The sequence below is a fragment of the Gavia stellata genome, chromosome 1 (assembly GCF_030936135.1).
Source record: "Gavia stellata isolate bGavSte3 chromosome 1, bGavSte3.hap2, whole genome shotgun sequence".
In the NCBI taxonomy this organism is placed as follows: domain Eukaryota; kingdom Metazoa; phylum Chordata; class Aves; order Gaviiformes; family Gaviidae; genus Gavia; species Gavia stellata.
The window spans coordinates 43,525,374-43,551,784 of record NC_082594.1 but is presented as its reverse complement, the minus strand read 5'-3'; the positions used below and the strand labels follow the sequence as shown (position 1 = coordinate 43,551,784).

At 36.7% G+C, this 26,411-nt stretch overlaps 1 protein-coding gene across 2 annotated transcripts in view; it reads left to right on the top strand.

Annotated features, from left to right (window-relative positions):
* The first annotated feature begins 10,295 nt into the window (after positions 1-10,295).
* The window catches only part of KLHL1 (kelch like family member 1), a 238,422-nt gene continuing 222,306 nt past the window's right edge, over positions 10,296-26,411 (top strand). For both annotated transcript variants that reach the window (XM_059819433.1, XM_059819426.1), the window contains exon 1: positions 10,296-10,807. In XM_059819433.1, the coding sequence (XP_059675416.1) occupies positions 10,296-10,807 (512 nt within the window). The remainder of the gene's footprint in view (positions 10,808-26,411) is intronic.

The window sequence follows — 26,411 nt, the reverse complement described above, 5'->3', positions numbered from 1 at the left end:
CTCCAGTTGATGAAAAATATGTTAGTACATAGATATGGAAAATCAAAAGGTGTTTATTGTCAGCCAATAACTCATGCCATAAGAAACAAATTTCCTTCAACAGCGTACCTCATCTCATTAGTATGTTAAAAATAATAGGTATTTCAGACAGTGCCTGGTACAATTTTCTTGAATGACCTAGAAAATTACAGTGAAGAAAAATCTGCTGCAAAGTGAGTGTATAAATGGTTGAAAAACTGTACTCAGCTGTTATTCATCACTCACAGTAGAACAAGAAAAAATGTTGAGCATGTTTATATATGTATTTGTCTTTACTTTACTTTTATAATAGAAAATAGAGTACACCATTCAATTTGCAGATCACCTCAGACTGGACAAGGCCACATTAAATTTCAAATGATATTGAGAAATTGAAGTTGTCTACGTTCCAAAAAAACCCCAAACATAATGTTTGCTGACAGTAATGCATTTTTAGCTTAAAAGAATATGAAAAGCTGTTGTTACCCTCACTTAAAAAACTACAGCCTGATTGTCAAACAGCGCATGCGAATGTTTGGGACAAATAAGAAAATCACCCAAAAGGTTACCAGAATGATTCTGTCAGTTAGGATTTTCTTCAGTCCCCTCCTTTAGATTATCAGAAATAAAAAGTTTTCTTTTTTGTAGATCTCTTCCTACTAAAGTTCAAGCATATCTAAAGATATTACTTTGTACTGCTCATATAACTCTTATTGGACAGGTAACACATGTTCTGGCCATCACAGCAGCCTAATTACTGACCTTCTTTGTTAATTGTGCCTCCTTATTAGTTATATGCTGTAGCAATCTAATTTCCAAGCTCAAGTTATACCAAAATAAAGAAAATTATGTCAGTCCTTATTTCATATACTTGCAGATACAAACAAGTATCATATCGCAATTTTACATACATATTTAATTTATATGCAACCTTATGTAACTGCTAAAAAGTACTGGAATAAATTAGGAAAAATGTGGACTTTCTATCATAACCTTTTTTTAAAAAAACAGAAATATATCTGTCAGTTATGGTTCACTCAGCTTTGAGGAGAAAGGATTAAAATTTTTTTATGTTCCTCTCTATTCTCTAATTCTACAGTGTAATTTACGTCTAGACTTTTCTTGACAAAGTGACTATGTCAAAACATGAAGTCAGAACATACATGCCATGTCAGAAGTTGCAGACTCATGACACTGAAATCTATGACATTCTGCCAGTATAAAAAACTGTGGCCAAGGCATTAAAATTATACTGAGTTCATTAGGTAAAATCAGAGAAAACACAGTAGGAAAACAATTTGGCATACAAGAACAACTAGAAGTATGTGAAACCTCAACTATATAATACCATAAAACATTAAAAAAAAAGTGTCCATACCCTTTCTGCTTTTGTATTATGTAGTTAAAAAGAGCAAATTTCAACCAATCTGTGATCTTAAATTGTAATGATAACACTTATTACTGTAGGTGTCATGTTATTTGGATGCTCAAATTTCAAGCCATTACAATAATCTCATCTAAATCACAAGACATATTTCAAGGGAAAAAAACCACCAGTGTATTCTCTGGGACAATCAGTTCAACTGAAACTGTGAATAAGCATATTAAAAAAAAATCCTCTGATTTTTTAATTTGGTCAGACACTGAATGTAAACAAATGAAAGACTACATGTACACATAATAATAAACAAAGCCCCATCTTTCCTTTTCAAAAGGAAGTATAGGAGAAGCACATAAGAGCTTGCTTTATTGCCTTATACTAAGTGCTGAAGAATTCTTTTAAAGAAATAACACATTTCTGTGAGAAATACTGTAACTTCTTGCTGAAGTTTTGAATGAGGTATTTGATTGTGGTACAAGACACAAAGCAATAATATGCATGGTAAATAAAGACTTCAGTGTCATTAACAGTTATTTTAAAATTAAAATGGCCTTCAGAGATCCTCACCAGCATTACTATATGTGTATTTCCTTGTTAGGTTTCCCAGAAAGGAAAATTCCTCTATTTAGCCATGAACTCAGAAGCTTTCCAAACATCCACCATTACTTGAGAATAACAGAAGCAATGTCTATGTCTCTGCAATGTAAAATTTTCAACTAATCTTACTAAAGTGATTATAAGGCACTTGATACAAGCAACAAGTATCTCAATTGCAACTAGAAAGTTTAATTCTTGTGGGAAAAAAATGTAACTTCCTAAACTGGAAGTATACAATTTTTCAGAATCTAGGAATCTGTCTACTGAGATCAGAAAATATGGGAAGTATAAGACAGTAAAAGTTTGATATTAAATAACAACTCGAGTGACAGAATACACCCCTGTGAGGACAGGGGTCTTACGTACCATGAGACACACCTGAAAATAGGGAAATGCTTCTCCTGTAAGAGCATGTACTCATAAGATATTAAAGCAGTATGGAGAGGAAGCTATACCCAAAGGCCAATGAGACTCTCAGCTGGAGAAAAAGTGAGGAGACATCATGATCATCATATGTTGCTCATTTTAATTCTCAGTCTCAGTAACAGGCATTTAAAAAGCAACAAGATTTACTGCTTCAGTAATTCTGTGTGAATGAGATGTAGAGAAATTTCTAGATTGTTTGATTTTATCTTGACACAGCTAATTACAGAATTTCTGCTTATACTTTTCAATGGCAAAGAAAATTTCTGTTCTGTACTTCAAAGTATTTTACTTTAATTGTAGGCTGCAGGAGGAAAATACTCATTTAGAAATGCACACAACAATAACACTGTTTAGATGGCAGTATTTTGTTCTTCACTTTATTTCTGAAATAGCAAAACTTCAATACAAAATTATAAGACTATTACACTTGTTACTATAAGTGTTAATCTGAGCAATTACATACTATTCATCTATGTATTCCTCAAAACTGTCTATATATAATGTAGTACAGTTGACATTTTCTAATTTCTACTTATCTGTTTTTATACTCTGATTACAAAGACTGCCATTTAGAAAGTAAATAATATCATTGGACAAGGTTCTTTAAAATAATCCAGTATCCTGTTAGTCAGATAAAGCATTTTTATTATTAAAGCAAAATTCTATAGGGTCAATAAGTTTTCCTATAAAATAAAGCAACAAATACAATTATAAATCAGATTTATAAAAAAAGAAACATTCCTTTTAAAACAACCTATCCACAGAGCGACATTACAAAATATCTCATATCAGTTGTGGGTGAACACCAAAAACATGCTTATTATTCATCTCAACCAGCCAACTTCTTTCCTTCATACTCAGTGACTTGCCTGTATTCGCTTTATTACATCCCAGTATCTTCTGACATTAAGATTGCTGCTTGTTCAGATGCTGGAGAAAGACATATCAACTTAGAAAGTAAGTTACTCTAAAGATAACTTCTCCAATGATGTGATATTACAAATCTGCTGTCATCCCAACTGATCTTTGTTCTTGAGAGAAGTCTAGAAGTCTTTCGTTTTCTGTCAAATACTAAAAGGTTTTCAAGGGTGAAAACCCCCTGAAATCATACTTCTTTTAAGTTCGAAACAACCTGTAAGCTGAAATATAAGCATCATAAGGTCATGTCTAGAACAGTAAACAAAATTGCTCAGTGCCTGTTCTCTGCTCTGTTCAGGCTCTGGGACTCAGGCCAAATGGCATGGCACAATTTACCTCCATATGGCTAAATGCTCTTATCCTCTAAAACACTGGCTATATCCAAAGTGCCTATTGAGTATGTTTCCTGACTTACACTTACTCCTTAACTAGTTTGCAAGATGCTAGTTCGTACAACCCAAAACCATTTTAATGATTGTGATAATGCTTTAACAGTATTGACCATCTTATGCCAGTTCCATTGGCTCTGTTTAATTTAATTAAGTCTAATTTAATTTTTTAGTATATGTGTAGCAGTAAAATCCTAGATATTTCTTTTTTTGTATAGCCTGTTTTGCAAACTATGGGTGCCTCCATTGATGTGATTTGCTAATATACAATATTTGACAGAAGTTTTTACTTCAGATTGTAAAATAATCATTCAATAAAAGATCATCAGAAAACTGCATATTTTTTGAACAGTGCATGAAAGCAAACCTACGAAGGTTCTGAGTCACAGAAAAAATGACAGCAACTATTATTGAATCTAGCTAAGAAAAAACATCTTATTTTCTTTGCATCACCAGAATTTCTACAAAGAAGAGAGATTGGTAAGATATCATTCACAGAAGCACTGCTAAAAGTGTTAGATTGAAATCAAACCAAAACAACATCGAGATTTTAATAAGAAATTCTATCACCTAAAATAGATAGGAACAGCTTCCATGTGAATCAGCAAACGGGACAGATGAACGACTTCCAAATGGTAAGGTCTAAGGATATCATCTGGAGTATAGCATAAGAGCACAAAGGTGTGTGCTCTGCCAAACCTGTACTAGCTGGAGTTCAGCTGTTTCTCTTGACCATAATTTGGGAAAGAAGGCATGACACGTTTTTCAAATAAGGGTAGTCCATCGCCAGCTTGGGAACTGCAGGTAAAAGCTACGTATTTCTCAAGAGAACTATTTCTCTGTTTTCGTAATTCTATGTTCTTTAGACTTGGTTTACTTGTGAATCTTCATCCATGACAAATCATGTAGCATTTACTCTTCTTAAGTGAAATTCTCTGACCATTTAAAAATTGCTTTAGGGTATGTTTATACAGCTGCTTGTGATCATAATGAAATGGTTTAAGAAGTGACTGTCCCTCAAGCTAATATAAGATAACTGACTTTGCTCTTCTAGTTATTTGCTCTTCTGCAATGCAGAATAAAACGTATCTTTTCAAATCACCACTGGGGGCAATTCATATATCATTATTTTATCCAGGATTACTAAGGAGGCAGTAAACAGCAACTATAGAGAAGTAATTTTTGTTACCTCCTGAAATAAATGTAGCTGGTCATGTCACCACACTTACAGAAATCTATCCTAGGCTGTGCTAACTCACTGTTAATTTTTGAGAAATAACATCATTTAACCTTTTAACTTACCAGAAGGCAAACTCATTCTCAGAAGTTCAACCTCACTTGAAAATTCACTGCAAAAAAACATACACAAGAGCTGATAAGTGTACCAGTTCTGGTTTACTGTTTGTTTTTGTTATTCCTTTCTTGCATTTGAAAACAATCATAGTTAATAAATGTAGATGTAGTTATAGTATTTTAAATATGTCCACATATACTATTATGGGAGGACAATCAGCTCAACAACTTGAAACTCCCTGACTCACAGCAAAGCCTCAGCATTATGTGTATATATTAATGCAAAGTAACAGTTTAGTTTCCCACTACTACTATCTTTTCCCAGTGTTTCACAGTTTGCTTATCTAAACTGATTCAGAATATATCTACATTTCATAAAGCTTGTTCAAAGGCTTTATACACAACAAAAAGGTAAAGAATAAGTCTAATATATTATTTATTTGTTTTTTACTTAGCACACTGTCACTTTCTTCAGTGAGTTTTGATGTCTCAATGGACATTCAGTCCCATCAATTTCTTTCTCTACTCTCTTTAGCTTGAGTATTCTATAGATCTGCTTCACAGCATCTATTTAACACTCTCAGATTCTTGCTTCTGAATGTATAATTAACCACCTACAAAATAAGCATCTTCATAGCTTAAGTACATATTCATTCATGTGAGAATTCCCACATTCAAGTGAGAATTGTTTTAAAGCTATTCATTCTAGCATCGTCCTTATTCAAAGCACAGTGATGTGTCTTGCCTTTTTTCTGCTTCTTTTCATTGAGATTTAGTGTCTTCTGGATTAAAAATACATGACAGGTTAAAATTCAATAGCAAAATTACCCTTTATCCTTTTAATTTGCTGAGAGGTATATCCCTTCTCTTATTAATAACTATAATTCCACAGTAACATATATGCTCATTATCTTCTGACTCACTTGCTATATGTCTTTCGACTATGTAAATGTGATGTGGAGACTCACATAGATTAGAAGTATTCATAACCTTAAGGGTACTGTTAACAAATTACCTTGCAATTTACCTCTGTTGCTTGTTTTAGCAATCGATAACTGCAACTACAAATTAACTTTATTCCTGATCTACCAGTTCTCCCTGGTGTACAGAGTACAACATGTGAACAGCTTATTGTAAAACATCTGAAACCCAAAAATAAATAATACTCCAAAGCTTTGCAATGGAAAGAAGGAAAAAAGGGAGTTAATAAGATTTGACCAGTTTGGATACCTACTTCAAGGTCCTTCTCTTTGGAAGCGCTTTTTACTACTTGGAGGATTTCTTAAAAGAGTGTGTATCCCTAGGCCATTTTTCCTACAAAACATGAGTATGAGACCTCCTAAGGGACATGGCTGTGTGAATTTAATTCATTTGAAGAGCCTTAGAAACACAAAAAACACAGAGAGAAAGTGTTAGGAATCTGATTCATAACAGGGACATAAAGATTAACCACTTTGACCTGTTTGCCTAACTAACAGATAAAGAAAAAAGAGTCATGAGCACTTTCAAGCAAAGCCTGTAAAATTATTCAAGATTTGAGTGCTTATGAATGATCTGGAGAAACTACAACAGGTGAGGAAGTTCAGAAACGTGCTGTTTAATTAAAAAAAACACAGTGCCATACACTATGTTCCAGTGTGCAACCAACAGGCACGTGACAGATTACCCATGTTTACTATCATCTTGGCTACACTTCATCAGATGTGTAAGGTAAGGATGGAAGGTTGTTAGGCATCGAAATGTTTCCCTTCAACAACTTAGGGACATGTGTATTTTCACAATTCCATTCATATGTTTATTTCAACCCTGTATGAGTTGACTAAGAAATATTTGACTAGTAAACTAATTATTTTATTGTAATTCCTATGAGCAAGGTCCCTAGAACTCCAGTAGAGAACCATTTTTTTCTTCTCCTGGATGGAGAAGCAAGTCTAGACAACCTATAGAGTTAAGTGAATCTTTTTATGTACTAGAAGCTTCAACTGAAACTCAAAAGACATTTTGTCTTCCTCTTGTGATGTGATGATCTAGAATATGTTCTTTCCCTCACTGGCATATGTCAAAAGTGTTCACAGGGAAAAATGAAGATAAGAAACCATGAAAACCTAAGTAAACCAAACTGTTTCATTCTTTTACTTCATGCTTGGGAAACCAATTTACTAATTAACTATACGTAGTGACAATGCCCACTTCTCCAGTGTAGCTTTTTTTGGGGTAGCTCTTGTTTACATTGACAAAATAATTGTGAATGTGATATGAACTAAGAAAATCAAGGGAGTTTTCCAGATTTCATTTTATGATAAAGAAGTGTTCATATATCTTCATTCATGAAAAATCATGTTTACATACCAAACTAATACATCTCTTACTTGCAAAAAATGTTTATGTACTAAAATATGAAAGAATCAAGTAATGTTAAAAAGCATATCAAAGCCTATACAAGATATATTGAAGAGTTGAGATTTTAATTATGAAAAAATAATATCCAAGACTATTTCTTTCAGTTACTGATGTAACTGAAATAAAAAAAAGGTATGAATAACAAATAAACTAATTTTTTTTTTTACTTTTTTTCCTTTTAGTTGCTTGCTAGCTTGTGCTGGAAATGTGATAAAAAACTGAATCACTTTCTTGGGTGATACTGTAATATAGTCATTGAGTGACCTCCGAAGTATATTTAGAACAATTTTATTGAACTGTATTGTCATTTATATTTATCTATGTAACAGAATTAAAGCTAGAAAATCTAACCCATCAAGTATTCACATCAAATGATCAACTAAAATATTAATACAGATTTTAAAATGTCTAAGATTTATAACATGGCAAGGAAATGATGTAATTCTGCTCAAATCAGAATATTTCCGAATTTTCCTAATCAGTTAGGTATTAAATACAGAACAGATAGCATACTGTCTATCTATGTATTCGTTGATTATTTTATATGTACATACCCACGTCTTTTAGAACTTGTAACTAGACATTAAGTAACCAAGATTCACTATACCTAGTTTCACGTATATTGTCCTAAGAGATGCATTTCTAAAGTCTTTGAAAAGATGAAAGCTTCATCTGTCTTATTCTAGATGAAGTTTTTTAGGCTTTTCTTCCTGCTGCTCTCCCAAGCAGCACATATTCACTCAGACCAGTTCCTGGATAGAAATGAACTGTCTCTTCTGTTTGCTTTAGAATGGTTTTTGTCTTTTTTTGCCACTGTATACTGAGAGCAAAACTGAGGCACTAGAGAGTTTGCAGTCCAGCTGTTGTGGCATAAATCAATATTTAAAATGCACAGTGGCCATTTTTCTTCCCTTGAAAGTAGGACTTTGTGTCCTGAATTTCTTGTTAAATACAGAATTTTATCAACTTTAAAAGGCAAAACCTAATATTGGTTTGTAGCCAGAAGCACTACTTCAGTGATAAACTAAATAAAACAGTAATATACTTCAGTGATAAAGTAAATAAAACAGTAATAAAATTGTTAATTAATGTTTGACTTTTGTGTTTCTCTGGAGGAATTTTCAAGCTATAGTGTTTTATGAATGAAGAGTTAAAATGTTCCACCTTGAGGGAAAGAATTCCTTCAGCTTTACTTCCTGAATTCACAAAGTTAGTATAACAAACTTTTGATAGCTCATGAGTGCATGGGTAAAGCTGGCCAATGCAAAGAGTACCTGGAGGAGAAAACAATCTTTTTCATCATTTTCCTAGGAATAAATCTTCTTCTAAAATACTACTTTCTAAGGTACAGGTGGATTGCAGGCATTCTGTATATTATCTTATTGCTGGCAACTTTTCATGCATGGGGATTTATGAGCTAGCAGGTGACGATATGCAGTGTAGTTTTGCCTCCTTATCCCTCTTCTACATTTCTCCATGAAGCTTTTAATTCTGTAATTATGTCCCAGATGCACAGTGTACTTTGTGACACCCCTCCCAAGTGGGCAGATGTTCCTAAGCACATCTCTCTGTTGTGAAGGAACCTCCCTTGGGTTTAGCACTGTCAGACTGCATTAAGAGCAGATACAAAAGGTAAGAAACAGATGTGTAGTGCTATTTCTGTTTGACACACTGTCCATCTAGCCAATGTTTTCTACTGGTACAGCAACACTGAGCCAACAGGCTAATGAATGGAGCCTGCAGAATAAATCGTTAACCTGTAACCTCATCCAGTCTGCATGCAGTCTGTTAAGTTTGTACTCCTATGATTCACTCTCCTGTGTTTACTGCTGCTGCTGCATTTATTTTGCTTTATTTCGCTCCCTGTATTACATAGTGGTCTCGGAACCAAAATACCAGGGTAAGGAGACCTGCACTGGAGAGAGGGGAGGAGGAGGAGGCTATGAGGGACAGTTAGTGACTTGCCGACTTACTTGCATGAGCAACACTGAAGCATCTCTTTTTCCCTCTGTGTCTTCACACTGACGGCCCCAGAGCACATCTGCGTCACATGCAGGGGAGGGGGCGGCTTGGTGAGAGGCGCTGAGATAGAAAATTGTACAGTGAGGACCTTGACAGCCTCACGGGCGTGATTTTTTTTTTTTTTCTCCTACGTACAGTGTATATAAAGGAGCCCCGATTTCTCTCCGTGCCAGCTCTCAGGCTTTGCCATCCCAGATAACTGCAGACATGGGACTCCCCTGAGAAATGGGATGGGAAGGCGGGAGGTGGAGATAGGCTTCCAGGTGACTTTTTCCTCTCTGGCTGCACTCGGTCAGGGAGCTCTAAGAGACCGAGGAAGAGCCGCTTGCCTCCCCGTGTGGCTGCTGCCGCCGCCGGTCCTCTCCGGGCTGCAGCTCTGCTCGCTCCCCCGTTAATCAGATTAGCGCGTCTTCGCAGCCTCCCTCACCCGGTCTTCCCTCGCAAGTGCCTGTCTCCCCTGAGAGGTGTCTCTCATTTCTTCCTCTCTCTCCTCCCCTTTCCACTGATCACCGTGCAATTCTCGTCAGCTCTCGGCATCTCTCCCTCTTTCCTTCTCCCTTCCCTGCTGGGTGCCTCTACCTCCTCTCGGCTCTGTGCATCACTCCATCCATCCATCCTCCCTCTCTCTCTGCTCTGGTGCCTGCGCGCATCTCTCTCTCCTCCTGGCGGCTGCCACCCCTCGCCCTGCAGGCGCGCCGCTGCCTGGAGGAGCCGCCGCCGCCGCTGCCGGGAGCGGGGCCGCCCCGCGCTGCCGCCGCCGCCGCCGCCGCCGCCGCCGCCGCCGCCCGGCCTTGCCTGGCCGCCGTGAGTCCCGCCTCAGCCCGCGCCCGTCCGCCGCCGGCCGCGGCACCATGTCCGGCTCCGGCAGGAAAGACTTCGACGTGAAGCACATCCTGCGCCTCCGCTGGAAACTGTTCAGCCACCCCTCGCCGGCGGGCGGCCCGGCGGGGGGCGGCTGCCTGCCGCCCGACAGCAGCTTCGAGCACTGGGGGCCCAGCCAGAGCCGCCTGCTGAAGAGCCAGGAGAGAGGCAACAGCGTCTTCTGGAAGAAATCCGCCTCCTCCGCCTCCTCCTCGGCGGCCACCACGGCCAGCCCGCCCAACGGGACGCTGCTGCCCGCCGTCGGCCAGCCGGGCGGGGGGCACGGGCTGGGCCACGGGCACGGGCCGGGGCCGCCGCCGCCCCGCACCGTCTTCTACGTGGAGTCCCTGGAGGAGGAGGAGGAGGAGGCGGAGGCGGTGCCCGGTGGGATGGAGGTGGCCCGGGAGCCCGAGAAGCCCCTGGCGCCGCCGGAGCGGGAGGAGACGCCGGGGGGCTGCGCGGATGGAGGCAGCCGGGCAACAGGTGACGGAGGCGGGCACAGGTAGGGAAGCGCGGCGGACCCGGCGCAACCTACGCCGCCGGCGCAACCTGCGCGGCGTCCGCGGGTGGAGGGGCCGCGGGTGATCATTGCCCCCCAGCCGTGGGGGTGGGGTCCCCGACCGCGGGGAGTGACGGGGGTGGGGGCGGGCGCAGATAGGCAAGTGTGCGGGCATTGTTGCGGGAGAGTCGTGGGGCCTGGGGGCAGGAGGGCTCCTCCGTTTGAAATGGCTGCGTTTGGGGGCGGAGGGGCGCCCCGCTGCGTGGGAAGGGCAGCGGGGGGCTGCCCGAGGGTCCCGGGCGAGACCGGCCAGCCGCAGGGTCGGGGTGCCGCGGGCAGGGGACGCTGCCCCTGCCCCTGTCCTGCCCGTATTCTGCCCTGCCCTGCCCCAGCCCCTGCCCCTGCCCCAGCCCCTGCCCCTGCCCCTGCCCGCGGGGCTGGCCCGGGCACAGGCGCCTGTCGAAGCAGGGGCTCCGCGCTGGGGATCGTCGCCAACCAACTTTCTTAGAAGTTCATTGAAATCTAGCGGGAGGTGATGAGTATTGGGAGTAAGCTCAAAAGTAAAAACGTCCGCTTTCCCGGAACGCGGCAACCATGACACAGCCTACCTTAGAGAAAGATAAGAATTTGTTTTATGAGTCATCAGCTGAGTGACACCTGTGAAGAGACAAGAAAAAGAAGGACACATGCAGGTGCTTGTGTTTCATATGAAACTTCTTTTAATGTTGAATTGCTTTTCTTTCTCAGTCCCTGCCCCCTTCCCCCCCAAGCCCAAACAGAAAGAGGGAAATGTAGCTAACATAGAGCTTCCAGAAATACTGTGATACAGATAATCCTGAGGATAAAACACGTCATTGGTTTAACTTTTCTTATCCCTGCCTCCCTATGGTTAAAATAATTTCATTTTCATTTCCCATGTCATTTATTACTTTTTCTATGGGAAGAAATGTATAGTTCTACTTCTAAACAGAAAAGAAAAGAACAATTTGTGTTCTTCTTATTGAAAGTAAAGCATATGGTACTAAATATTTTATTAGATAAAGAGACAGCACTGTGCATTTTTTTTGATTAATATGGCTGTAGATAAACATACATGTGCATATAATATGTATGTTACGCTTTTTCGTAGAGACCTAAAGCATATATTCCCTACTTGAAACTCTTCATTGTTTTGTCAGTTAGTGTAATTCATTTCATAGGAGTTACACCATTTAAACAAATGCGGAATAGCTGATGAATGACTTATGGTACTTTTTTAAAGAAAAAGTCAGTGATGCTGAAGTTTTCATGAACATTGGAAGTTACTATTTTGAACAAGAAGATGCTTATCATAGGATTCAATAAAAATGTTATCAAGATACACTATAAAGACAGGTAAAATAATAAAAATTATCTCTTCAAGGTTTCTGAACTGAATAGAAGAGGTTAAAAACTGATACAAATATAATCTCGTTCTATAGATTTTATATGAAGTACATCACTGATCTGAGAATCTTTAGACATCTGCATAGTGGCAGAAGCTTACTGAATTTTAATGGCACTACTTAATTTGTCCATAAGAGTGGACTTGCTAGAATGAACTTCCTCATCACATATGTACTCTGTGATAATATAGATCAGATTTATTCTTACTGCTCTTGCGTTTTTACAATCCATTTATTCCATGTTCTTCATTCATTGCTACTGAAACAACACATTTAGTCATCAGTAGCTTGTAGTCTTGTTGAAGGCATATGCTAAAATTTGTTCAGATTTAGAATAACTGAGGCAGGGAGATAGCTTTTTATTATTAATGAACATGCCACCTTTTGAGATATGAAAATGTTTAAGACAATTTTAGAGTCTGAGACTTTCTTTTTTATTCTTCCATCTAAGAACCTTTAATTTACCTACATGAATTTTGAATGCTATGGCAAGAGGTGGTCAAGTGCTGCAAAAATGGCAGTGCTGTGCTGGAAAGCTCTGTGGTCCAACAGTCTTCAAATGCCCTGACAAGTTATGTCTCACTCCTTCTGTACAAATTAGTCTCTTTGTAAATGGTGCCAACTTCTTTACTTTATTAAGACTATAGGATATGTAAACTACCATTCAGTACTATAGATACTAAGAAATACATAAATAGACAAGTATGTGGAACTTCCACCATGCCTTTAGGCATACACCTGGATGTTTGGTACAGTGAGTGTAAAATTGTTAACTCCTGGCTCTGCTTAATATTTTGTCCTGTACATATTTAGCAACTACTTCAATAATTTACGACTGTTTGGAAAACAATATTTTTGTTATGAAAATGGTGAGAATTCAACATTTGGATACGTTCCAATATAGAACATATCCACAATATTTCAAATGTTGTGAACAGGAGGTCTCTGGGCAGTATTAGCTAGTAACCCAGTGGCAGGACATAAGGTTGAGGAGCAGGTCAACAAGGCAGCTTTGGTTTTATGCTTGGGATTAATAAATTTATTGTTATTTCTACTATTAATATGTATGCACAAGTGAAAATTAGACTTCTTTTTCCCTTTGGCTTCTACTTGGGATCCTTGTATCCCCAAAAGAGGTGGTTTTTTTTTTCTGGATGCTCCCCTCTGCTTGATACATGAATTCTGCACTGGAATCCTTTTTCAGCCCATCTCATGCGCAGAATTCCTGTTTTTTATTTGTGGATTTCTAGTTACTTTGTTTTCACATCTAAGTTAAAGACTTAGCTGAATGATCTTGAAATCTTAATTTTACTTTTAATATTCTGTTAGATATTATGGAATTTATTTAATGAGAGAGCATGGTTGGGTAATAACAAATACATTCTACTTTATTAATTTGTTTTTCTATGCTTCTAAAGAAAACCCTGTCATATTAATTGTACAGTTACTTACACACAGAAGTAAGGTTATGTGGATAGTCCCATTGGCATTAAGAAGACTGAAGGGTTAGACTTCATTCACGATATAAAGTACTGATATAATTGTTCTACATTCCATATTGTATTTGTAAAAAAAAAAATATGTTTTACAGTGAACAATTAATGTTAAAACACTATCTGATTGTTGAAATTGCCTGAAGACTTGCATATCAAATAGTTTTAGAGCTTGCGTGACAAATTTGGTAGTAACTGCAGCAGATATTTAAACATAGGTTCTATTTTGATCTTAATTTTGTAAAAAAAAGCTGTTAGAAAAAAAAAATCTATATAATGAATTTACAATTAAGATCTATAAATTGACCTTACTGATCTTCATTCTTTACTGGACGCGGGGGGAAACAGTGACAAAGGATGCAGACGACACCAAGTTAAGCAGGAGTGTTGATCTGCTTGAGGGTAGGAAGGCTCTGCAGAGGGATCTGGACAGGCTGGATCGACGGGCCGAGGCCAATTGTATGAGGTTCCACAAGGCCAAGTGCCGGGTCCTGCACTTGGGTCACAACAACCCCATGCAATGTTACAGGCTTGGGGATGAGTGGCTGGAAAGCTGCTTGGTGGAAAAGGACCTGGGGGTGTTGATTGACAGCCGGCTGAATATGAGCCAGCAGTGTGCCCAGGTGGCCAAGAAGGCCAATAGCATCCTGGCCTGGATCAGAAATAGTGTGGCCAGCAGGAGCAGGGAGGTGATCGTGCCCCTGTACTCAGCACTGGTGATACTGCACCTTGAATCCTGTGTTCCGTTTTGGGCCCCTCACTACAAGAAGGACATTGAGGTGCTGGAGCATGTTCAGAGAAGGGTGACAAAGCTGATGAGGGGTCTGGAGCACAAGTCTTATGAGGAGCAGTTGAGAGATCTGGGGTTGTTCAGTCTGGAGAAGAGGAGGCTGAGGGGATACCTCATCGCTCTCTACATCTACCTGAAAGGAGGTTGCAGAGAGGTGGGTGTTGGTCTCTTCTCCCAGGTGACAAATGATAGGACAAGAGGAAATGGCCTCAAGTTGCGCCAGGAGAGGTTTAGATTGGATATTAGGAAAAAGTTCTTTAATGAGAGATTGGTCAAACATTGGAACAGGCTGCCCAGGGAAGTGGTTGAGTCACCATCCCTGGAGATTTTTAGAAGATGTGTGGATGAGGTACTTAGGGACATGGTGTAGTGGTGGACTTAGCAGTGTTAGGTTAATGGTTGGACTTGATGATCTTAAAGGTCTTTCCCAACCTAAATGGTTCTATGATTCTATGATATCCATAAAACACTTAGAAAATACCAGTGCTAAGATTTTCTATATAGCCATCAGCTCCTGTGAGTTTGTAATGGACTTTTTGCATGATCATGATAGCTTTTTTCATGTGACATGTTAATCAACCCTCAACATGAATCATGTTCACTTAATAAGCAAATTCTCAGTATTTTCTCTCCTCCTTCCTCAGTGAATGGTAGCATACTTTTCTTTACACTGTTCAAATCCTATGAAGATGTAATTACTCATGAGCCCTCAGTGTTGTTCACCACTACACTAAGTACAAGTCTCACAAACTATTCATGGGTTTATCTTTACAACAGCCCTAGTTTACATTGGCGAAATAAAACAGAGAGAGAGATAAAAGAGAAAAAGAGTTGAACTGCTGGTTTCAGAGAACATTGCATTTTTCTCCTACTGCTTTCTGTGTTCTCAGTTGCACCCGTAAATGATGAGCTCTTCTGTAAACCAGTCCCAGACTCCTCTGACTGTGTGCAAGAGGAATGAGGAATACAGAATTCAATTAACATTTTGTTTAAGAGACAGCTCCAAGAAGGATATGCTAGATATGCCTAACCCACATAGAACAAGCACTGACAGTGCTGAAGTCTTTCATAAAACATAGAAGTATTTAAAAATACAGCTTCTGAAAGGAGGTGGCAAGTCCTGCCACCGTTAGGTACTTTATAATAATGTACTCTAAAGCAATAAGTAAAAGGGCTGAGTTCTGTGCCCTCCTCACACAGGAGAGTTTCACACTCATATCTTGCTTCACTAGAAAAAGTCATGAGGAAACAGCATTTTCTACTGTTTTTGTCGAATTTGTCACTGGGAGGTAAAAAATACAGTATTAATGGGAGACCAAAATGTTAAAAAGAGAGAGCATAATTTCATAATTGAAACATTAACTGAGCAATTTAGTTTACAAGTCTCCATGCTCAAAACTATTTATTTAAATTAAATCATTATTTGATAAGAAACAATAATAATGATCAGAGTAGAATCAGGAACATAAAAATGTGTATTTTAAAATTATAGAATCAAAACTGTTGGTGAAGCATTTCTTTTGTATTTTTCTGTTCTGATCCCACAAATCTTGCATTTTGATGCTTTTGCCCATTAGTCTTTCCCACTTTCAAGTCTTCCTCCTTTTCTCTTAGTAATCGACCACCTTGTGGTTAGCATGCTGCTATAGAAAGTTATGAGCTGTCCTGAGCTGTCAGGATGAGCAACAATTTCAATGCAGGTTTCTAATTTAATGAGAAAATATTTTGATCACTATAGAAAATGCAGAAAAAATCATAATAAAAATTTACAGCTTAAGTACTTGATGTACTGTTGTACATGTATCTAGTCTCAAGAGAGGATTCTGGGCTCCGGTTTCTAGTAAATGAAGCTTCCCACTTACGGCTTTTACTTTGGTACCTGAGCTTACAAAAAGAGGACAGTCAAGGCACCTTCTCGTGTCTTGGTCTATCCTATGAGCTTTCACACTTTTAAGTATTTTCTCAGATGAACATGGCTATGGCCTTTCTGAGATGCTACCCTCTTGGTATTATTTAGTTCTCAAAATATGAGTAGTGGATACAACTGTGATAGCCAGATCCTAAAATTAGATGCTATAGACATCAAACTTATAGCTGCTTATGTTTTCCATTGGCTTGGCTATCTCATATAGACCTCTCTGTTAGGAATGTAATTTAATGCTAGGGGTGGAATATAAAACACACACTCTGCATTTCGAGGTTATGGACTCAGAAGAGAATAATTAATTTGTCTTTATCATAAGACAGTTTCCCAACCCAATTATTAAACTTTTAAAAATAGTTATATAACTTTTATGCATTTATACTTATACTTCTGACTTTCACAAAAAAGGAGGCAGGGTTCACACACAACACACACCAAAGACCTTTCTTCTCCAAATTTCTGATTCATTCTCAGAGGATGTGTATTCTGTGCATGGGATGCAAAAGAATCTGGTGATAAAAATAGTGCATGATCATATAGCTAAAGACTGTATGTATATACAGATGGAATTAAATTAAAGTTACAAGGAAAATCTAGTTCTGGAATTTCCTAACTGTGAAGTCTTTGGATTTTCTACTTCTAGAACAACATTTCTAATGCAGGTTGTTTAGCAGTTTTGTTTTTTAACAAAGTAAGCAGAACACAGAACTTCATGTGCTATCATTTCTTTTGTCCACCACTAGGATGCAGGACTGAAACTTGAGGATTCACCGTGTATCCCACTGCCACTTGAACTGTTAGAATAACTGACAGCAAAAGGAAGTTCTTATTTCCTCTGTGGATAATTACAACGGTGATTGCATAAGCTCTCTGCAGAAAGGTTGGGGAATGCAACAGCTGAAGGGATAGCAAGTCTTCAGAATCTTCTGCTGCATTTGAGATCACAGTGGCAAGAACAGACTCATACACTTTTCTTCTTGGTGCTCCCAAACTTACTTCCTTTTGTTTCATCCTTTTTATACTCTTTTTGTCTTAACTTTGTGTTCTCCTTCTGGATCTTATCCTAGTCTTGTTCTCCTTTCCACAGTCTCAAGCTATTCCTGGCTGCCTTAGTCAAACTCTAGGTTCCTTACCCAGATGATGTTACTTGATTTTACTGGTTTATTATCTGCCTCCTTGGTTTACTCTCCAGGTTACTTACTTTAATGCAGAACCGTCCATTCTTTCCTGTATCTTGTCCTAGATACTTTCACAAATCAAGTCCAATTATCCCCTAGTTCCTTAACAGCTTGTCAGACCTCTCATTCTTCTGTTTCTCTGCCACTATTTCCTAATCTTTGAATTTCAGTATCCTTTACACCTTCCTCCAGCTCCTTTGTCAGTTTTAATTGAATCCTAATAGAATTCCCATTCCTATGTTTTCTCCCCAGCTTCCAGTTTTACTGTGTTCCTCTCACCTGTTTCCTCAACTGCTGCTAAGTTGATGGTAACATCTGCTATGTCTAATGGGCCAGTAAGACACCTCAGCTTGAGTAATTCATTCTGTCAGTGATGGGGATTTATGTCTTTCTGAGATGCACATTTTAGAATAAGGTGAATTGTCTTCCAGAAATGCCTATTTCTCTTCACTGAGTATAACAGTAGTCTAAAGTGGCTAGTTCACATTTAAATGTTCAATTTAAAAGTTTAATGTTCAATTAAATTTGAGAAAATGAACATCATTTGAAGTCTACATTGCAAATTCAAACTGTTCTAAAAGGATAGAATTAATTAAATCTTGGTAGATTTTCCTAGCATTAGTAAAGAGCATATCTCTCATGCCAATAAATGTAAGGGTGCTACTCTGAAACATGGGCCAACTAAATCCACTAGAAAGCAAGACTTGACAGTTATTTTTGTTCTGGTTAAACATTGGCTAAACCAATATTTTTTTCCTCCAGACTTATTTTCAGGTATGCTTGCACTGTTTTGTCAGAATATTTCCAAAAGATTCAACATGAAGAAAAGATTTGGCAATGGAAATATCAGCTGCACAGAGAGTAGCTAAATCACTAAAATACCTCTGAAACGATGGTTGTCTTAAGGGTAACATCAACAGCATTAGAAAAGGCAAATGCTGTTCAGCCTTTCCATACTAAAAAAGAAAGCACATGCAGAAAAGAACAGCTATCTCTGGAAAATCTAATTGATGCTGAATCTTCATAGGTAAACCTCCAGAAATACTGGTGGCTTGAATATTTTTTTTTTCCTGATAAAAACAGTTTTGTAGTAATAATAGTATGGACATATATAGGTCTATCTGTGCACACAGACATCTAAATCTGTATCATCTACATTTCTCTTTTTATATAAACAACATAATACATACATATATAAAAATGCATATATCTATGCATATTTTATACATTTATGCATATACTAATACATTCAATCTTTGAATTCCTACACAGTTATTAATAAATGAATTATAGTTAGTTCTCCTATGCTATTTTTGTGAGCAGTGAAGTTCACTTTAGTATACATGGAAAAAAATTAGAGCATATTGTTGGAATCTGTGCTGAATTCATAAGGATGTTACTGCTTTATATAGGTTAACATATTCTTAGCACGTGATCATTGCTTTCTAAAAGCTATTTCTTATCCTTGTCACACATTCTTTTTATACCCTGTTGCAGCTTAAGAGATTGCTCTTTCCTTTTATATCTCAAAGTTGCATTTTTTAGGTGAAAATCGCTCCTTAAATATTATGCTACAGTGTTTTGGTAGAATTTCCTAGTATACAAATTTTTAAGAATACAGGATTAATGACCTAAAATAAACTATTTGCACTAGGGAAATAACTTAACTTATGACATCAAAAGTTTTCAAAAGGAAATCTATCCTGTAAAAAGTTGAGAACTGCTGCAACTTTCACAGAAAGATAAGTAACAATGTAGTCATCTCTAGTAATACTGAAAAAAAACCCCCAAATCCCCAAACCTAAACTTTACAAAAAATATAATTTCAGTAGTGCCTAAAATTTCTGATTTTTAGTTCAAAAAATCATAGCTTACCAATAATTTAAGCCAAACACAGATCCAAAATATTAAAATACTATGGTTTTTTTGTGTTTTACTTAAGAGTATAATTTTGTTTAGATCTTTTTCTATTAAACTTCTCAATCTTTTATTTCAAAATTTTTTTAAATGTTCATTTTAAACATTAGATTAGAACATAACATAAACATAAAGTTTAGAGCATTATCATCATTTACACTTTTAAAATACTCTTTAATTTATTAGAAAATAAGAAAAGAAAGCATTTCACTTCAGAATAAACAAAACAATGTAAGTTTCTCCAAAATTCATGTTAAGATTTATCTGAAAATTTCAATACATAATTTCAATGTAATCAGGTTGTTCTTGCCTATGGTTTTCATTTGTTTTATCAACTACAAGAAATACCATAGTAACTGTAACATATATTACTATAATTCTATATCCTCTCTTTCCAACTTGAGTATTTGTACTGGTAATGCTGAGGATTACTGTAAGTTTAGACAAGCATTACAGTTATATAGTCATAGAGATATATATTTAGAGCATCACAGGTCATTGTCATGCATAGCCTGGTTTTCCAAACCCCATTTCTAATCATACCTCCTACTTCTTCACTCTTCAGTCCTTTACTGTGTATCCCCCTGCCACATTTTGGCTGTGTCACGTATACCTTTTCTAGCAGTTAGGATCCAGAATCCCTCCTTTCACTTACCTGGGAACATCTCATCTCTATATTTCCATTTTCACTACTTCATGTGGAATTTGATCTGTTCTACTTGACCCAGCTGGGCTGATGTGTCTGGAGGCTTTAAAGTAAAAGATTTATGGTAAGTCCTAGGGGTAACTTGCAGAAATCAGAACAGTCATCCTAGCCTAGTGTCTATACAGAAGCTGTTTTTACCTCAGACCAAAGACATCAATTTATAGGAGTTCATGATAATTATATTTTTGACATGAAAAATATTGACTTTTATTGATGAAATAAAATGGAAAATAAAGGATGAGCATGAGTATATAATTCTCAGAAACAAACCAGCAGAAATGTGCAGAGAGAATGAAGACCTAGTTCAATGTGGTATGTATTCCACAGTTTGGAATTATTTGCTTCAGCTTGTTATATTAAAACTGAATATTAGAAATGAAACATTTAAAATTAGATCTGGTTGAAAATAAGAGATTTTTTCTTTTGGTCTTCAGCATTGTTTCAGCATTTGCCACTATCTCAAAATGAGTTTGAAAGATGGAAATGTCTTTTTCAAAAGGCCATTTAAAAAATTATTTCTTGAATCTAAACCAATACTCTTCATCACACTGAACTGATTGCCTGAATTTAGGGCACTTACTTTCTTATTGTCTAATAGATGGCTGGGTACAATGGTGGAATGCATCACCCGCCATTCATTCTTTTTTAAACTGCATCAGTCAAATTTTCTGTTTTACTATGGCTTATCAACATTAAAATGTTCAACCTTTTATAACGCTTGGATTTGCCTGTCATCTGTTTTTATCCTTCCTCCCACTCTAACCATATGGAAAAAGCAGCATTGCTTTGACCCGATGGTATCTTTTTTGCTGCTATTGTAGTGTTGCTTTGTGCAAAGCTCAAAGAGGAATCCAAAACCAAATAAAATAAAAGATCCTTTGATCTGAACAGCTATAATCACACACTTATACCCTCTTTGTTGAATATAGTCCTAGGACTGAATCCTATTTTGGCTCCTAATTCTTTTTAGTGATTCTTCAACTGTGTCAATAATTCATACCTATAAATAGGGTGTAGAAATATGTAAAGAGAAAATAAAGGATGCATACCTAATGCATACGTTTGTTGTGATGTGTGGTTTTGTTGAAACTGTCTCCTCCCAGAATATCTTACAGTTTACCAATGAAGTTCTTTCAGAGCATAGAAGTTGTCGTATGTTTCTTGGGCAAGTATGGAGAAAACATGCAAAAAGAACACTGCATCTGTATTTGCAAGAATATGTGGAACTTCAACTTCATATACTCAACTTCCTTTTCTTAGATAGAATTCTGGCTGCCTAATGTAGATGTAAGTTCTTTTTATGTTTTAGATGGGTTAGGTGCCTCACTAGTCCAGGCCTTCAGACTGACCTGGTTCACCACTTTTTCTCAAATTCCTTGTTATTTCTCTACTTATAAGTTGGAATCTGGAATAATATTAGTGTACATCCATTCATTATTAATCTCCATATGCACTATTATATTTTTATGCATGCAATTGAATTGTGAACATTTGTGAATGTCTGAAAGATTGTTTCTATAAAATGATTTATGACAGAATTTTATAGTACTACTCATCATGCTAAATGTACACCTTCCGTGTGCAATGTCTGGTGGCTGTATTTATGCAAGTTGAATTTTTGTTTGTCAGTTGCTTTGTCTTAATTTTTATTACTAATTTATCCACAATGTTAACCTACTTCTTAGATCAGTTATCTGAAGTTCGGAACAAAAATACCCCAAAAGAAATAAAAAAACCCCTCCTAAAGTAGCAATAGTAAGCACAACTTCAAAAAATACAAGATTCAAAAACAAGGAAGGAGAGAGGAGGAAGAAGGTGAGAGAGAAGAAGAAATAAAGAAATAAAAAGAAATAAAGAAATAAAAAAACTCTCCTAAAGTAGCAATAGTAAGCACAACTTCAAAAAATACAAGATTCAAAACAAGGAAGGAGAGAGGAGGAAGAAGGTGAGAGAGAAGTAAAGAACATGGAATAAACAATTCTTCATATTTTCAGTTAGTGGGAACCATTTATAAAAACTTTTTTAGTCTTCCATTGACAGACATGAGGACTTCAAATTATGGCCACATTTCAGAAGATTTTTTTAATAGAAAAAGCTTCAATAAATAATTGTTTGTTAATCAACAATGCCTTCACCACCATATTTGATTATAATTAATCCTCCTGAATTGAGTTTTGCATATCTTGACTCTGATATTTTAATTTAGAAGATTAATTACTTTTGTTTGAAAATATAATAGTCTTTGAGAGGATTGAAATTTAGATGAAAGTGAATGCTTCTGTACACTGTTCATCTGGGGTGAAAATGGAATTTATGAAAACTGCTATAAAAGGGATGTGAGAGGAAAGCCTTGTTCACATGCAAAATTAGAAACAATAGTTGTATCAGTTGGAATTCTTCATATGTTTCTTTTGGGCCCAGTACTTTTATTGCAGTCACTAATGACTAAATAATGAAATAAAGCATATGCTTCTTAAAAATAAAGATGAAAAGAGTCTTAGAGAATTCATCAGTATGTTGCAAAAGAGAATTAAAAAGCAAAATAATCTTGAAAAACCAGAGATACACTCTGAAAAAATTAATATGGAATAGTTCAACTTGCTATCCTGTCACAAGAATAATCAGTAGATACCCAGTGGGATCAAATGTCTAGATAGCAGTTCTGAAGAAGTTTTGCAGTTGGTAAACAGCAAGTAAAATATGAGTCAACAATGCCATGCTGCTGCTAAAATGTAATGATGGGAATATATAAACAGATGCATAGCCTGCAAAACAACTTAATAATTCCTCTTCTCTGATCAGTTTTGGTAGAGCCTCAGCTCTACTATATTGTCCAGGGCAGTCAAGAAAGGTAAGGATTGTTTGGAGAAGTTCTAGGTAAAAAATCACTAGAATTTTAGGAAACATATTGTACCAAAAAAAAAGATTACCACAGGAAAGAGATTTTTTTTTTTAAGATTTGATAACAAGTTTTATCTACTCTTCTTATGAAAGGAACGTTGGAAAAGACTTAAAGGATTTAAATCACACATGAGCTGATCAGTAACAAACTGATTCTACAGATACTGATGCACAGGAACAGATTTCCTGGGAGTGGTGTGGACTATTTTATATACAGGATTAGAAGAATAAGTTAGACAAATGTTTGTGAAGCATGACATATTTAAGCATGACAGTCCTTTTGCCTTGAAGAAGGAAGTGCATTAAACAATCTCTCACAAACTATCAGTCAGTATCTTTCTATGGAAAGGTTGGCTACAGTTGCTGACAAAGAGTTTAAAAAAACTCTAACCTTTTGTATGGGGATTAAAAGTCTTCTGTTATCATCCCATTTTTACAACATTCTTTGAATATATCTTTTATAATTTAAGTACACCCTTTCTTTACATTTTATGGCTTCCTCATTTGATTTGCTCTTCCACTGGAGTACTGTGCTGTGCCAAATCACATGACTATGCATAACCAAAATCAGTCCCCATGATGTTAGGCATTTAACATACACACATACTCATATCTTCAAAAGCTTACAGTTTAAAGAAATTATACTAATTGGAACTAAATGCCAGTACTATTATCTGGTTTTTTAAGACAGAACATTGAAGCAAAAATATCTGAATTCCATGAGGAAACTTATAAACTGAAACTAGCTGTTTTGAGTCTGAGTCCTTAAAGGCAAGACCCTATATCTTCCTCAAATAAATCTTATAGTAAAAGAAATTAATCCACAGTACTCATAAAAATTATGTTAAAGTGTATAATCAAAACTTGTGTGTTTAGTTCCTCAAACTCTAAAATTTTAATTATGTGAAATTTAGTGTGCAATCTTCATAGATATCCCCCCACTGAGCCCATTTAATGTCATATTTCTCATTGGATCATCTTAAAAAGATTGTGCAAAATATCATTAAGTTTTTTACTTCCAGAAACAAATAGTGAATTAGATACAAAATAAAGACTTAAAAGTAGTTTCATATTGTTTTCTAATAGCATTTAGTATTCTCTGGTACCATCTGTTTCACCACCATCTAAGTTGTTATGTTGATTTCTCTTCACGTGACACTGTTTTCATGGCAGGCTTCAAGCATTACTAAAGCTCAGAGTTGAAATAAGATCTTTTTATGTGCTAGGCTCTTAATAGTCTCATAATAAGAGAGTACACAGCATTCAGTGTAACTCGCAGAATCAGACATGGTTGTCTAATCAAGGAGGTTGCTATCTGAAGTATCCTATTTGCTTTGTTGTAGTGATGTGGAATTACATGGCAAAAAAGGCAGTGAGTAATTAAGAAAGGAAGGAATTTGCCTTGAAATATCATTGGAAGGTTTCTTTCCAAATTTCAGTGATTAAGAACTGATACAGATTGTTCTTAAATCTTTTGTCTGGTATTGAAATTAATTCCCCTGTGCATGACACAAGAATATTTTGAAAAGATCAGTGAAAAAGTTCAGGATATAGAAAACTAAAACCCAGCAAGATTAATTAATCTCAGGAATGAATATTGGGAAGAACTCTTTTTTTTTTTTTTTTACCTGCAGACTAATTGTTATATTACAACAGAGGCGTATCTAGGCATATGTTATTTTGCAAGGTGAAGTCAAATAACTTCACTCTTCAGGGGCTTGTTTTTCTCTCTTGCCTGTTTGTGTAGTCTAAACAGAGCCGCCCATGATTACTGTGCTGTAGGAAAAGCTCAAATATACTTCAGGATTTTTATTTTGTTTTGATTTCTGTGTTAGCATATGAAAACAGCAGTTGAAAAAAAACCCACCCAACAGATGGTTTGTGCATTCTGTTACAAGCAGATGATAGGTGCTCTGACTAGTATTATGCAGATAGCATTGCCTGCTAAAAGTTTTGAAGAAAGTATGATTATGGCCTAAATTAAGCAAAAAAATGTCAATAAGTCTTTTTTTTTATGTTAAAAGGTGAAGAATCTACATATTTCAACATATGCATATTTGTATGCTTCTGTGTTTATAAATATAGATAGACAACCTGGGAAACTAGGAACAATACTAATTTCAGAAGTACCGCTGCGTCTCTATTCAAGTGTCATGTTTTGATTATATGTCCCAAACTTTGCTGTCGGGGCCACAACGCTGTAGTAAAACTTACATCTCAGCACGTTTGGGCACATTGAAAAGTCAAGTAGATGGGTCCCAGTTTCCTCACTAATTTGTATTTCTTTTTTTTTTTTTATATATTTCTTCATTACTTACTCCGTTTTTTTCTTGGAAAAAATACAGATAATCATATTGCTTTTTTGTCTTTTCATAAAAACACTACATTGGAGGAGACTCTGGTAGAGCTCAGAAAAATACATTTCCCTTTCACATGCAGGTGAAACTTAATTTCTCTAAGATTCCTTACCATTACCATAGCAGGCAACCTTTCTGTCAGAGACTGAATTCCAGCATCCTCTCAGAGTAAGCAGCAGTTGTAATGACTCCTTCTCCTCTTTCGTAGATGTTTTTTCTCTTCAGGAACAGAACACTGTCTAAAAACATAAGTTAAAAAATGAACCAAACTAACACAAACCTCACATCATGTACAGTAGACAAGTTTCAGAATATTAAAACTCAGTCTAAAGCTGATCTAATGTAAAGATAAGTGATCACTCAAAACTATGTATTCCTAATGACTATTTCTGTAAATTATATTGTGTGCCTTCTCTTTGTTGCGTGGATTTTCAGAAAATCTTGTAAGGTTAGGGGCATTTTTGTGAGTTTTTCTGTAACTTATTCCTCTGTAATATTAGTTGTCTTTTTTAAATTTCTGGACAGAGTTGAAGTCTGGAAAATTTCCACACTGCACTGTGGAAGTTTCAGAACATTATTAGGAATTGGAAACATGGATGTAATTGGAAAACCAAAATACAACATGCCAGAAATCTGAAGCAAGAGCTTCAGAAATAAGACTTTGACAGCTTCCAGTAATTGTATTCTTGACAACTGTTTTAAATATTTGGAAATTTTTTTATTGGGGCTGACCATATGTTATTAAGTTTAAAAGCGTATCTCCTGTCAAAATTTAAAACTTATGGTTCGTGTTGTAATAAACAGAAGTTCCTGATTCACTTTATCTTTCAGATTGCTTCTCACACTCATTTGTATAATAATGTCTGATTTTTAAGCGTGCTTTTTAAATGAGCCCTTCTTATAGCAAGTTCCTTTAG